Source organism: Urocitellus parryii, chromosome 5 (genome assembly GCF_045843805.1).
Source record: "Urocitellus parryii isolate mUroPar1 chromosome 5, mUroPar1.hap1, whole genome shotgun sequence".
Classification (NCBI taxonomy): domain Eukaryota; kingdom Metazoa; phylum Chordata; class Mammalia; order Rodentia; family Sciuridae; genus Urocitellus; species Urocitellus parryii.
In genome coordinates this window covers 100,678,983-100,694,792 of record NC_135535.1, presented here as the reverse complement: position 1 = coordinate 100,694,792, position 15,810 = coordinate 100,678,983, and the positions used below count along the sequence as shown (strand labels likewise).

At 34.4% G+C, this 15,810-nt stretch overlaps 1 protein-coding gene across 1 annotated transcript in view; it reads right to left on the bottom strand.

Moving 5' to 3' along the window:
• LOC113177575 (pregnancy zone protein-like) overlaps positions 1-15,810 on the bottom strand; it is a 54,043-nt gene that overhangs the window by 26,812 nt on the left and 11,421 nt on the right. Inside the window, exons 13-17 of the mRNA XM_026382123.2 lie at positions 15,525-15,588; positions 7,045-7,187; positions 5,683-5,832; positions 1,875-2,039; positions 1,182-1,284 (exon numbers count right to left, since the gene is read on the bottom strand). Coding sequence (XP_026237908.2) covers positions 1,182-1,284; positions 1,875-2,039; positions 5,683-5,832; positions 7,045-7,187; positions 15,525-15,588 — 625 coding nt within the window. The remainder of the gene's footprint in view (positions 1-1,181; positions 1,285-1,874; positions 2,040-5,682; positions 5,833-7,044; positions 7,188-15,524; positions 15,589-15,810) is intronic.

Here is a 15,810-nt window from a genome sequence, read left to right as displayed (position 1 = left end):
ACTGAGTGGTAATGAAGTGGTAGGCTGTGGCTGGAGGAGGTGGGATCTTTGGGGTACATATTTGTATCTGGCAAGTGGAGCCCTCTCCCTCTCTCTGCTACCTGATCAACATGTGAGCTGCTTCTCTTTGCCACACTCTTCCACCATGATGTTCTGCCTCACCAGTAATCCCAGAGGAATGGAGTCGCCATTCTATGGACAAAGTCCTCTGGAATTGTGAGCCCTCAAATAAACTTTTCCTCCTCTACAATTGTTCTGGTCAGGTCCTTTTAATCACAGCAGGGAAAAGGCCAACTAAAACATGGCCCTTTCCAATAGAGCTGATAGTATGATTTTATCATGGTAAGCCTTGTTATAGATGGATATAGACCTTAATGTCAAGGAACACAGAAAATAATATTTAAATAAATTCTTAATTTGTATTGATAAATTGTATGTAATTATTTTATTGGGTATTTTGAAAGGCTATGAGAAGTTTTAGTCAAATTTCTTATTAATGAAGGATCTGAGCCTTAGAAAATAGACATTACTTACTCACTCTACACAAAGTACCTCTGATTCCTAATTTGAGCTTAAAAAATATAAGTATTTGTTAGCAGATAAACATCAAGATACTTTGGAGAAAAGATAGTTCAAATCATGTGAAAGAAGAATGAGAAAGGGTAGATAATGGGCTTTGCATGTAGGTAGACCTGAGGATAGGACAGTAGTTTTAATGGGAAGTTGAGATCTAGAAAAATGTTGCTTTATTTAAGTACTTCTTTTTAGGTCATGAATTATGAGTATTTCTGTCATGTTTACAGTGTCTTTTCATTGGTAGGCCTTTGTCCTTTCTTCTATTTTAAAAGATGGAGCATCTTTTAATATTTTCCTGATTCCATAATGATAATTACTCTTTCTTTCCATTCTACCTGTCTTTCCAATCTTACAGTACATTGGAATATTCTGTTTCATCTGATTTTGTGCCCTGAAGCATCTGACTAATCTACAGAAAACCTCTGATATGTTCTGAATAGGCTGATTACCAGCTAAGTGATCTTAACAAAAAACAACTAATCTAAATCATGGTTCTCTGTGTGTATGGAAAGGAGATAGGGCTACATCATTGATCTCATTTTACCTTTGCAGAAAAGTAGTATTGTTGTATATGCTACAAAATTAAAAGCAACTTGTTATTTTACCTCCATGAAATCTTAGTCCAGCTTCTCTTGTAGGTGTGTGGGTAACTGAGCAAGATGATATTTTTCGAATTTTTGAGTTGGTGAACACCTTTAATCCCATACCCTGGAAAAAAATGATCACCCCCTTTGTAAACTTGATTAGAATTTATAAAATATTATCTTTAAATTTTCTACATAATTCCAATAGTCTTAATTCCATGGAGATATGCACAACTCAGGAAATACACTGTAGTAGAAATTACTATAATTTATGAATTGTTAATATTTTACTCTTTATTACTTATTTTTGGTTAGTTGGGAAAAAAACTAAATATAGGGCTGGGACTTTGGCTCAGTGGTAGCGCACTTGCCTTGCATGTGTGAGGCACTGGGTTTGATTCTCAGCACCACATATAAATAAATAAAATTTAAAAAGATCTATCAACAACTAAGGAAAAATATTTTTAAAAAACCCTAAATATAATAAAAAAGTATCTAATGAAGAGCCAGAGGTTGGGTCTAGCCATAGCTGACTTACTAACAGAAATATTGTGTGATCTTGAAAGACATTTTAATTTTGTCACTGAATTCATTTTCTCAGCTGAAAAATGAAGTGGTGAGCTGAAATAAAAAATTACTGAAATCATTTATAAATTCAAAGTTTTAATAGCATAAAAAATCCCAAGACAGCATGTGAATTAGTAGGAACTTTACCTTGAGGAAATTATAAACATCTTCTTCATGGTAACTTGACAAGGGAACATAGACTGATCCTCCACGAATGATGAAAGAATGCACACAGTTTGTTTGCTCTTCCTCCTGCTGGTCTAAATTGTTGGGAAAATCCGTGAGATCCCTCACGGTTAGAAGATTGTAGACCTGTAACAGTAGGAGGAAATCAAAGGCAGAACTCTTACCTGTTTTTTTTTTTTTTTTTGACATATTCAATAAACTAATAGAAATTAGATAATTAATCATCAAACTTTTCTTAAGTACATTCAGGTAGTTGGTACCTTAGAACAAAGTTAAAGATTTTCTTGATTTTTAACAGTAAAACTTGCTTGGGGAATTGCTTTCAAAGAGTAATAAAATCTTAAATTATGAAGTATTAATCAAAAATTCAGTGTGGAGTTTAGATCAAATATTGGAAGAAGATCTAACTTACCTCTGTGTTTGATGATGTTAATGCCCCATGGAATTCAGGTATGAATTGTTATTACCCCCCGTTAAACTTTTATGTTTACTCATTTTTGTTTTTGTACTGAAGAACCACATAGGCACATAAATGAACATATATCATCCATATTGGGTAGATGGGCTTTTATGCAGTTGCAAACGGAGATTACTTTTTTTATGGAAAAAGAAGGATGACTTAGAACCAAATCCTCATAGCACAGAGCTAGAGGCCTGGAAATTTATTCCAGGACTGGAGTAAGATAGTCTTAATTGAAGACCTTCCAGCATCTGCCTGGCTTGATTTTTGAACTACTGTAGACCACCAACTCCTGAGTGCCTCCTGTTTCCCCACTTTTCCAAGGCATCATTAGTGATCATTCCATGACAATCATTCCACCATTGTATGGTGGGTGTGTGGAGGCAAATGACTTGCTTTCACTTTAGTTCAAGGTATTCATAGCTAGATACCCGAGGAATTATACCTGGGAAGAATACTCTATACTTGGATCTGGTTTAAATTGTGAAATTCAGTTTTTGAGCCGTTATCATTTTAGAATGCGGATTTTAGGGACCACAGACAGAAGACTGAGTGTCTTTTACATGTGAGAGGATCATGAATCACTGAGGGTTGGCAGGCAGCCTATGAAGACCATCTCCAAAATCTCCCTGAATCATAATCTCTGCCTGTTGTGATTCCTGCCTTTGTAGTGTTTCTCTCATGAAGTATAGGGCTGACCTGTATTAGATTTTATGGAAATGGTAGTATACAACTTCCAAGGCTAGGCCAAGAGCTTTTTAGCACTCTTGGATCACTTGCCCTGCCGGAAATCTCTGGCAATATGAAGTCTTTGAGGTGAGAAACTGAGCCCTCCTGACGGTAACATGAAAAACCAGTCTTGGAAGCAGATCTCCCAAATTCAGTCAATCTTTGCAAGAATGCAGCTTTGATCAACATGTTAATCATAATCGTATGACAGATCACAAGCCAGAGCCACCTAGATAAGCTGCTCTAAATTCCTGACTCTCAGAAACTGCATGAGATAATAGAAGTTTACTGTGTTCGTTCACTAAGTTTTGGGGAAAAGTGTTATGCAACAGTAGATAGCTAATAGCTTATACTTCTTTGCCTGTTTATCTTTATTTTCCAGTAGAAGAATTAAATAGGCACTTAAGTAAGCATGCATTATCTATATTGGACAGATCAATGTTTTCTAAGTTATTATTCAAAGAAAGTAAGATTCAATATTTCTATAACTTAAAAAGCTGAAATCTCCATTTATGTTTATGATACCTTCTCAACTCCATACACTCAAAACTTTGTATGCAATGAAAACAACCACTAAATTTATATGACTAAACAGGGTAAATATAAATATTGAGAAGAGACTAAATTCCCTTAATACATGCTGAAAATAATAGCTTAGAATAGACTACCATAAATAGGAAGTGTAAAAAAATTAGGTGTGTTTCCAAAGAAAACACTCAGAGAAAAAAATTCCCTTTTCCAGATTAACTCTTATAATTAAGTAGAGAAATATAACTGCTCTTCAGTGTGATAGTTATTTTTTTTTAATGAGGAAGTATTTTGAACTATTAAAATACTAAGGTAGAGAAGAACTTTGGTTATGTGCTTCATGCTGAAGGACATTAATTTGGATGAATAAAAATAGGACAAGTATACTTGGTATAGTTACTTCACAGGTTTAAAATTCATATATATTAGGGACTAGGATTGTGGCTCAGTCGTAGAACGTTTGCCTTGCATGAGCTGGGCCCTGGGTTTGATCCTCAGCACCACAAAAAATAAATAAAATAAAGGTATTGTGTCCAAATACAACTAAAAAACATAAATATTTTTTAAAAATTAATATATATGAAGCAGAAACTAGAACAAACACAAAATAAACTTTAATATTACCGATTTACCTCCCAATATAGAAAAATAGCAATAATTCCCCTCCAGGCATATTAATCAGTCCTTTTAAATGTTGATTCATGAGGTAGTTAAAGCCATAAAATTTAGTATGACTTTAAAAAATTTGTTTTTTTTAGGATATATATGACAGTAGAATGTATTTTGACATATTATACATACATAGAGTATAAATTATTCTAATTAGAATCCCATTCTTGTGCCTAAAGAAGAGTTACACTGGTCTACCATAACTTTTTGATAATGATGAACTCACAAATTTTTTCACATTATGCTGAAAATTTTCAAAATATAAATAACCTAGTTTTCTATTTAAAACTTGGGAGATGTAGTTTCTAAAAATGTCCCTTCCTTTGGTAAACGTTCTTTGAGAAACTATTTATTTGTCAGTATTTCTTCCAAATGGTATTAACCATTTTTCTGAGTCACATATAGTCTTTTAGGTATTACCCCTCAATAATGACAGTTCTATAAGAACAAGGACTATGACACATTTATTTCTTTTTCCTCTGCTCCTGCAAGAGATCCAGCACATAGAGAGCTTGAAACAATACCAACAACAATGATAAGATAATAAATAAATAAGCATGACATGTCAGGAGTTAATACCATGAATCATTATAATTACAGAAAAAAGCAGAAAATCAAAATTTTAGTGAATCAGTGTTGTTAACAAAGATGCAGTAGGACATTTTTTTAAAATTGAAAATAATTGTGAATTACTTATTAGCATTTTCACAGATCCCAAGGAACATGGAGACATGAATGGATCTGTTAGAAGGTACATGACTTCCCTAATGCTTTTAAATATTAATTTTGTAGCAAGCTTATTTATTCCTGAGACCAAAATTATTTTATTTAGACAGAAGTCATATTATCTAATACTTTTAGCAACTCATTAATCCATTCTCCTTTTTGAGCATGACTGTCTCATAAGTGAGGAATCTTAGCAAAATGTAGCTTTCATGAAGATTATTGAAGACATTAAAATGAAGACATTAGATTTGATTCCTTACAGAAATAGAAGAATAGAAATATTGAGAAGAGACTAAATTCCTTTAATACATGCTGAAAGTACTAGCTTCGAATAGACTACCATAGGAAGAATCAAAACTTGCAGGCAGAGTTTCAGAATCACATCTCACTTACGCCACTTACTTCTGGGTAGTCTTGCACAAATATCACAACTGCTCCAACTCTTAGTCTTGTCATCTTAAAATGGGGCTATTACTTATTTTCTGGGATTTGGAAAAGTAAGTGAGAACAACTCCTGTGTGGGACAGGGAGAGACTGTCAAGGACTACTCAAGTGGGAGGTACCTTTATTATCACATTTTACTTTCAATAGAGGCTTCTCTTGCTCGGAGCCCTTTTCAGGGTCCTTGCTGATCCCTGAACTCTGACTGGCACTCACCGAGGCTGCAGAGAGCTCAGCTTCAGGCCTCATGAGCAGCACACTTTGGTCCACAGCACGGAGGGCGCATAGGGACTGAGGAGAAGCTGTGATTCTCAGGTGGGCATGTGAGGCTGGAAGAGTCTGTGCTGGACTGAAGCTCAAATCCACCTGTGAAATTGAAAGAAAGGTCAAAAAAGCCAGTTTCTTGATTCAATCACGTCTTTACATGCGTTTCTTCAGTCATCCTTACATTCAGCTTTATATGACCTGGTCAGGACTGTCAGTTGAGGACCTCTTTTCACATCTTTTCCTCATTGTTTATTGAAAAAGTTTATTATTTTTTTCTCACTGTCAATTATATTTATTTAATTCAGGTAGGCTCTAGAATGTTCAGGGAATAGGAGTCCTTGGAGAAATGCCAACCCTTTGAAATATAACCACATCAGTTAAATTTGACCAAAGGTTTGGTTTTGTTGTTGTTGTTATTTTTAGATGTACATGACAGTAGAGTGTATTTTGACAAATTTTACATTCATAGAGTATGATTTATTCTAATTAGGATCCCATTCTTGTGATTGTATATGATGTGGAGTTTCACTGGTTGTGTATTCATATATGAACGTAGGAAAGTTATGTCCAATTCATTCCTCTGTCTTTCCTATTCCCATCTACCTTTCCTTTTCTTCATTCCCCTTTGTCTAATCCAGTGAACTTCTATCACCCTCCCCCATTGTGTGTTCATTTTCATATCGGAGAGAACATTCAGCCTTTGAGATTGACTTACTTCACTTAGCCTAATAGTCTCCAGTTTTATTCATTTACTGGCAAATGCCATCATTTCATTCTTTTTTATGGATAAGTAATATTCTATTGTGTGTGTTTACACACATATATATGTAAATACATACACATCACATTTTCTTTATCAATATATCTGTTGAAGGACACCTAGGTTGGTTTCATAGCTTAGCTATTATGAAGAAAAGGTTTATTCAATATATCAGTCTTGTCCCAAGACATTAAATTCGACATCACAAAGATAGCTTGTTTGAATTTTAGAAGCCCATCAATACTTCTGGTATATTAAAGGTGTCTCTAGTTATTTTTATTTGTCCTACAGCTGTTTGGAACTTCTGAGTCTTAACCTTATATATGCATATAATGGTGTCAGCATAGAGCTGATACGAAAATGAATTATATTGTATGTGGTAGTAATTTAAAAAGTGCTATAGTTGAAGCCTGAAGTTTTGACTCTGCCATTAACTTATTGGGAACCACTGAACAACTCACTTCACTCTTCTGGGCCCAGTTTTCTTTGGGGTAAAATTGATGGTAGTATCATTTATTTGTGTTCTTATCATTTTATATTGAATCACTTACCTTGTTGGCTAAGCAATTTTCAATCTCAAAATTCTCAGAATCTCCAATAACTTCTCCATCTGGTAAAATGGTAAAGAGGAACACTCGTGCAATGGGAGCAATATCCAATTCCACAGAGAGGGACAGGAAAAAACTGCCTTTCACTGGAGCATGGAGAGAGTGGGAAACATGGTGGTGGTTTAGACCAACTGTGGCTTGGTTTCACCCAGTTCAGAACTGTGTCTATGCATTCAGTGGCTTAATCTCTTTAAATATTGTTGTAGTTATTTGGTGATATTAATAGGCTGATGTCTCCCCTCATGACTTCAATTGTAGACTAAATTAACAAAACTCCTTTCACTTACATCTTTCTTCATCTGATTTTCCACCTGATGCCTAAATCAACTTAAATATTAATAGTTTCAACTTGGCTCCACATATGCATGATAAATGGAGACCATTTTATTTAGACTTCAGACTAGAGGTGATTTTCAACTTAAATATAGAGCTAAAATTGATAACATGTATTTTTCAAATATGTGACTTTTAAAAATCTCAGAATATGAAGAAATTCATGGCCATTAGACTTCCTAAGAGAAAATGTAGATATTTGACTTTTCATTGCAGTTTTAAGCTCTTACAAGTCCTATTAATGTTTGTCTACCAGAAGTGTTAAATGGTACTCAGTTACACTTTGAAAAGCACATTAAAATTTAAGACAAACTAAGAGGAAAAAAAGGCCAGATGTAATATTTCTAGTTTCTGAATGGTTCAATGCTGACTTGAGTTCATGACCCACATTTATCTGAATAAAAGAAATTTAAAAAGCCAGGGAATTTGTTTAATGATAACAAAGAGTTTGGAATATTGGTTCACAAAAGAAAAACAGAAGGGGCTGGGGTTGTGGCTCAGTGTAGAGTGCTCGCCTAGCACACATGAGGCACTGGGTTTGATCCTCAGCACCACATAAAAATGAAATAAAGATTGTGTGTCCACCTACAACCAAATAATAAATATTAAAAAAGGGAAGAAGACAATCTGTTATTTGTTCCATATCTTCATTCCTCTTCTCCAGATTCTGTACCCAGATACCTAGCTATAAGTCTTCAAAGTCCTGTGCTTCTAAGTTCTCCAGTTATGTATTTTTGGTACAATTACACTACACATAGAACAACAGAGTCTCTAGCCATTGTTGAAATTCAAAATATCATAGGACAAGAATGTCATAATTGTTGAGAAATTACAACTGATTTTCCCTTTGGACTATAAGAGTTTAAAAATATCCTTCAGGAAAATTTATAAAGTATTATATTAGGATGAAAAGTCTAATGTACAACATGAGTATTATAGTCAATAAAATTATACTATATTTGGGATTTCTGCTGAGTAGGTTGTAGCTGCCCTTGGAACATACACAATAAAACGGGCAACCAGGTGAGATAATGTAATATATTAATTTGCATCACTATACTCACCATTTTTTACCTACATTATTCTATAACATCATGTTGCATACCTTAATTTATATACAGATAAAGTTTATTGTTTTAAAAAGTGTCTTAAAGCCCTGCTATTGGTGATGCTCAGTTAAAAACTGTTTAACTCTGTATATAATAGGGATTTTTTCCCAACCCTATGTAAACTTTACTTTAACTTAACATTGTTTACTGTGAGGTGCTTATACAGCAAAATTCTAAATTTGGGAGGAAATGGAGTTTCTGATGTCTCTTAGGCAGGGCCGTGCCATTCATATTATTGTCCAATTGGACAGATCAAATTTTAGTTCTGTTCTTGAAAAAGAAATAAATTACATGTCTAAAAGGAGTGAAATTTCAGCCCTTCCATCACTTGAGTTAAACATAGAAAGCAGAGTAGACTGATATGCCATAAGGTCAGAAAGAGAAGTTAGAACAGACATCTTTTTTGCAAAGAATAATTTAAAGAAATTAACCCCATAATTACTGACATTTGTGAAGGTTTTGTTATTTAAAATTTGTATTCTGAATTTTAAACAGACTCAAAAGTAGTTCTGAAATTTGAGGAATTTGGATGCTGTACAGAATAGTGTTAAATAGAAGAAGAAGAAAAAGTAGGCCCTAATCTTCATCATGTGGGATTAGGCCCCAACTTCCTTAATAAGACTCCTATAGCACAAGAATTAAAACCAAGAATCAATAAATGCGATGGACTCAAACTAAAAAGTTTCTTCTCAGCAAAAGAAACAATCTGTGAAGTGAGTAGAGAGCCTACATCTTGGGAGCAAATCTTTACCCCTCACACATCAGATAGAGCACTAATTTCTAGGGTATGTAAAGAACTCAAAAAGCTAAGCACCAAAAAACAAATAAACCAATCAACAAATGGGCCAAGGATATGAACAGATACTTCTCAGAAGAGGATATACAATCAATCAACAAATATATGAAGAAATGTTCATTATCTCTAGCAAAATAAAAAATAAAATTAGAGAAATGCAAATCAAAACTACTCTAAGATATCATCTCACTCCAGTAAGAATGGCAAATATTATGAAGACAAACAACGATAAATGTTGGCAAGGATGTGGGGGGAAAAAGGCACACTCATACATTGCTGGTGGAACTGCAAATTGGTGCAGCCAATATGGAAGGCAGTATGGAGATTCCTTGGAAAACTGGGAATGGAACCCCCATTTGACCCAGCTATCCCTCTCCTCCATCTATACCCAAAGGACTTTAAAACAGCATACTACAGGGACACAGCCACATCAATGTTTATAGCAGCATAATTCACAATAGCTAAACTGTGGAACCAACCTAGATGCCCTTCAGTAGATGAATGGATAAAAAAATGTGGCATATATACACAATGGAATATTACTCTGCAATAAAAGAGAATAAAATCATGGCATTTGCAGGTAAATGGATGGTGTTGGAGAAAATAATACTAAATGAAGCTAGCCAATCCCAAAAAACCAAATGTTGAATGTTTTCTCTGATATAAGGTGACTGACCCATAATGGGGTAAGGAGGGAGAGCATGGGAGGAATAGATGAACTCTAGATAGGGCAGAGGGGTGGGAGGAGAAGGGAGGGGGCAGGGGGTTAGCAATGATGGTGGAATGTGATAGATATTATTATCCAAAGTACATGTATATAAGACATGAATTGGTATGAACATACTTTATATACAGAGATATGAAAAAATGTGCTATATATGTTTAATAAGAATTGTAATGCACTCCACTGCCATGTATTTAAAAAAATAAAATCAATAAAAAAGAAAAAGAAGAATAGTGCTAGAAAATATAGGGAAAACTCATAATAATGTATATTATTGATAATATATATTAAATAGTTCTGCAAATTATTATCTTAACAAGAGGACAACAAATGTTGCTGCTAACACATAAGATAGGCTTCATCTTCAGATGTGTAGAATTGTTTCTTTTTCCTATTGTAATCCCTTATTCCCACCTGGATCTGTTTTTTATCCTTATCTTTATTTTATTTTGCTTTAAGTTTCTACAAATTTTCTCCTACATATATTACAATAAACCCCTGAACTAGATTTGCTTTTTGCCCTCATATTTCCTTTTAAAGCAGAAACTTCTAGCAACTATTATTGTGAAATGGGCAAATGATTGCATATATTGAGTACTGATTTATAACTGTTTTCATAGATACCTGATCATAATAGCTAATTAATTGAACATGTTTTCTAAAGTTCTTTGAATGACATTTCTGCAATAAAAAACATCCAGATTTTATTAAAAAAAAAGATAACAATGGGAGCCAATCCAAGTTGATCAAAAAAAGAGTCAAAGTTAAACAAGTGGTGAACAAATTTGTTCTTTAATTAAGAGAGGGTTTTTAATGATTCTTTATGGAGAGCAATTGCATAAGTAATAACAATTAAAACATACAATTACAATTGTTTTCTAATAAATAATTGATTTGATAATAATCGATTTTATTTTCCAAATTGGTAGGAAGAGGAATCATAAAAATGAAAGAAAATGTTAGACACAGAACAAATTCAAATAGTCATTAAATTTAGCTAAGCGGTGAGGTGTAGGTTGGCAAAATATTTGCCTTAGGTTAAAATTTAATTACTACAATGTTCGTGGGTTTTCTCTTCAGTGGTCTAATCCTTCACATGGATTAAATTAGAATAGAAAACAACCATGGTTCCCTTCTCCCAACTTATTCAGGAAGAACTTAGACTTTAAAAGGTTTTTATTTTACTGTCAAATAGAAGAGATGAACTAAAGTGAATAAACTAGTTACCTTAAAAGAGTATCTGAGGGGTTTTCAAGATGGTGGAATAGAGGCAGTCATTTTCTTGGCTGCTGCATGGATTGAAACCAAGAAAGCAGACAGGCAGCTTTCTCTGCGAGTTGGGCAAACAAAAAAAGTGGGGGACTTTTATGGAATTTAAAACTGGGCATTCAAAGCAGATCAGGACTCAGGAGGTCAGATGTAATAAAATAAGGATGAAATCCCCAGCAGCACGGTCTGAAGCACCAGCAGCCAGACACGAAACACCAGCCAGAGTGGTCCCTCCTGAGCATGGTGGAGGGATAAAGGAGTTAAAGGAACCCACATTTTTAGGGAGGCCTGAGGAGTATCTTGGTATGGGGCATTTAGAGATCAAGGACGTTGCCCAGCAAATCTGAAAGACTTGCTGCACAATATCCATATGTGGGAAAAGAAGCCTCCATCTCTCCAGGCAATGTGCAGAGGACAAAGGAAGGATCCATTTTGCAGCCCCTGTGTGGGGACCAGCAGCTGAGGGGGCTGATTCCTGGCAAATTTGAGTTTGGCCCCAATTACAGACCCGTAAACACACACTGCATGGCATAGAGTGTGCTTAAGTGACCAGAAAAAAAATCAAATGTGGAGAGAAATTTACACCAGGGACAATTGGTTGTGAAAATCCACCCAGCTCTACCTTTCCCCATCCAATGGCTGGAAACTATGAAGGCAGGGGCACAAGTGTTTGAAGACTGAACCCAAGACCAGGAAATGTGGGATCTGAAGGTGACAACCACCAATGCAAGAATTGGGTCCCCCGACCACATGGGTGGAACCCAGGAGAGAACCCTGGGATAGAGTCTTCCAACATGGACCAGCAAGTAGTGGACACTAGAGGTGCACTGATTTAAAATCCCCAGAACAGTTGGCATTCAGCAAAGAGCCTAGATCTCACCTAAGCCTAAACTATGCCTCCAGGAATTCTACCTGTGGGATTATCACTGTCATTCCAGCAATCTAAAGGGTGGAACATCACACTCTGGGTGCCCCCACCTAAAACTGCTGAGAAGAGAAACTGAGAATCTTTTTGAACTCCAACGGAAAGAATTCTTTAACTTTTCACATGATTTTTTAAAAAATTCTTTTTCTCTGTTTAATTGTGACCTTGATGGTAAATGGACATTCCCATTTCTAGCATTTTTGAAGCTAGTCATTTTTTATGGATTAGTTTTTTTGTGAACTAGAGTGTTTGATTGGTATAGTTTTGTTTTGTATTCTTCTATTTTTTATTTTTAAAATTTTTAATTTATGTTTTTTCTCCTGTTTTTTAATTTATATGTTTTTTTCTCCTTGAATCTCTCCTTTCTTCTGCTAACAGCCAATCTCTATATTGTCTCTTTCATTCTTCCTTTAATTTTTTACTTCTTCCTCTCTCTTCCTCCCTCATAATCATCCCATCCTATATCATTTCTGTTCTCTCTCTGTCCATCATTTGAAATTATAAATCCTTTTGCAAACTTGCTGTTTTTATTGTAGGCAGTAACTGATCATATCATTTATGTTTATTATGATAATTAACATTGTAGATGTCATAGTAGGAACTATTTGGTTTAATGTTGTAAGTTGTTTGCATTGGTGGTTCTTATTATTTGTCTTCCTCTAAACAGTGAGGTACGAGAAACCTTCAAAGACACCATTTAAGCCCAAAGGATAGAAACTCTACCCATCTAACAGTATAAATCTGAGGCATTAAACACACAAACAATGTGAAAAAGCAAGGGAACAAATCACCCCAAACAAACCTAGATACTCCAGTAACAGAATCCATCAACATCACAGTGGATGAAATGTCAAAGAAGGAGATTAGAATGTACATAGTTAAACTGATTTGCTAAGTAAAGGACAGTATAAGAAATGAAATGAGAGAGAAAATACATGAATTGTACCTCCTCAATAAATAGGTGGAGATTCTGGGGAAAAAAATGAGCAGAAATCCTTAAAATGAAGGAAACAATAAACCAAATTAAAAATTTAATAGAAAGCATCACCAACAGACTAGACCACTTGGAAGACGGAACCCTCAGACAATGAAGACAAAATATGTAATCTTGAAAATAGAGTTTACCATGGAGAAAAGATGTTAAAAACTTATGAACAGAACTTCCAAGAACCAGGGGATAACATGAAAAGACAAAATTTAAGATTTACCAGATAGATGAAGGCATGGAGATACAAACCAAAAGAATGCACAATCTTTTCAATAAAATAATAACAGAAATTTTCCCAAACCTAAAGAATGAAATGGAAAATCAAATATAAGAGGCTTACAGGACTCCAAATGTACAAAAATACAACAGACCTACACCAAGGCATATTATAATGAAAATGCTTAACATACAGAATAAGAATATAATTTAAAAGGCTGTGAGAGAAAAATATCAGATTATGTATAGGGGAGAAACCCAGTCAGATCCTAGCTGATTTCTCAACCCAGACCCTCAAAGCTAGGAGGTTCTGGAATAACATATACCAAGCTCTGGAGAGAAAATGAATGTCAACCAATAATCCTATATTCAGGAAAATTAAGCTTCAGATTTTAAGATGAAATAAAAACCTTCCATGATAAACAAAAGTTAAAAAGAAATTACAGCAAGAAAGCCAACACTACAGAACATTCTTGGCAAAGTATTCCATGAGGAGGAAATGAAAATCAACAATGAAAATCTGCAAAGGAAGAAACTACACTAAAGGAAACGTCAAATCAAAGGAGAAACCAAGTCAAGTTAAAAAGCAAAATGACCAGGAATACAAACCATGTCTCAATAATAACTCTGAATGTTAATGGCCTAAACTCATCAATAAAAAGACACAGACTGGGTAATTGGATTAAAAAACAAGACCCAAAAATATGCTGTCTCCAAGAGACTCATCTCATAAGCAAAGACATCCATAGATTGAAGGTGAAAGGATGGGAAAAAAACATATCACTCACTTGGATCACCTAAACAAGCAGGGGTTTCTATCCTCATATCAGGTAAAGTGGACTTTAAGCCAAAGTAAATAAGGGACAAAGAAAGCCATTTCATACTGTGTTAAGGGAATCATGCATCAATAAGACATCATAATCATAATGTTTATGTCCCAAACAATGGAGCATCTACGTACATCAAACAAACCCTTCCCAATTTCAAGAATCAAATAGACCACAACACAATAATATTGGGTAATTTTAACATGCCTCTGTCACTGTATAGATCTTCCAAACAAAACTAAATAAAGAAGCTATAGAAGTAAAACATACAATTGATAATTTAGACTTAACAGACATTATAGAATATTTTATCCATCAATGACAGAATACACTTTCTTCTCAGCAGCACACAGATCCGTCTTTAATATAGACCATGTTATAAGTAAGTTATCACATACATTGGCACACAATTGTAATATTATATTAATATATTTCTAACATCCATAAGGGTTATTTTGATAGCTCCCTTTCCATTGATATTAATTTTTGTGCTCTTTTTATTGATTAGATTTTTATCAAATTTTATTTGTATTATTTCTTTTCTATTTCATGTATTTTTGTTCTTACTCTTTATTTTTTCCTTCCTACTACATAATTTGAAAGTAATTTTATTGTTATTCTGGCTTCTTTCTGATATGAGTACTTTGTTATAAATGTTCATCTGAGTACTCTTTCATCACAAAGATCCTGATATTTTAAGCTTTAATTATCACTTAATTCAAAGCACTTTTTATTTACTTTTCTTGTGCTTTCTTACCTCTAGATACTTATAAATGCCATTTAATTTTGAAATAGTTGACACGTGGGGGTGGGTTTCTATATATCTTAAGGTGATTGATTTCTAATGTAATAAATCATGAAGGGTACACACTGCATGATTTCAAATTAAAAAGAAGTAATGGAAATGCTTTTTTATATTGATTGTATTGGTTACATACATGTCAAAATTGATCAAATTGCATACTTCAAACATGTGCATTTTATTGTACCTCATTTTTACCTCAATAAAGCTATAGGGGGAAAAGAGTGTCTGATCTACAGTAGGGAGTCAAGCGTGTCTATTGACCATTTAAAAAGACACCAAAGAATCATAAGGAATTTCTATATTTTTCTTATTGTCTTTCTTCTTGTTGTGAGGGAATAATAAAAATAATTTCTCCATTTGTGAACTGTCACTGAGGGGTAAGAATAAATGTGTTAATGAACAAATGGGGAGATGGGTTTGAGGGTACTCACTGTCTCCTGACTCCACAGACAGAGCATGGGTCCCTGATCTGACTATGCTTCCCTTAGCCATGATCTGAAATGAAAAATCAACAGAAAAGAGACTTGACATCTTTGACCTTGACCCACTTTGGTTTGTTGAGTCTGCTGGAGGGAATCAACCTGATAAAAAGTAAGAGTCAAGGGAGCATGGATGAGAATTACTTGTGGTGCACAAGTAATTTATTATGACATTCTTGGACCCATTGGCCACTTCTGTCTACTGATAAGACCAGAATACATTCCACTGCCTTATTCT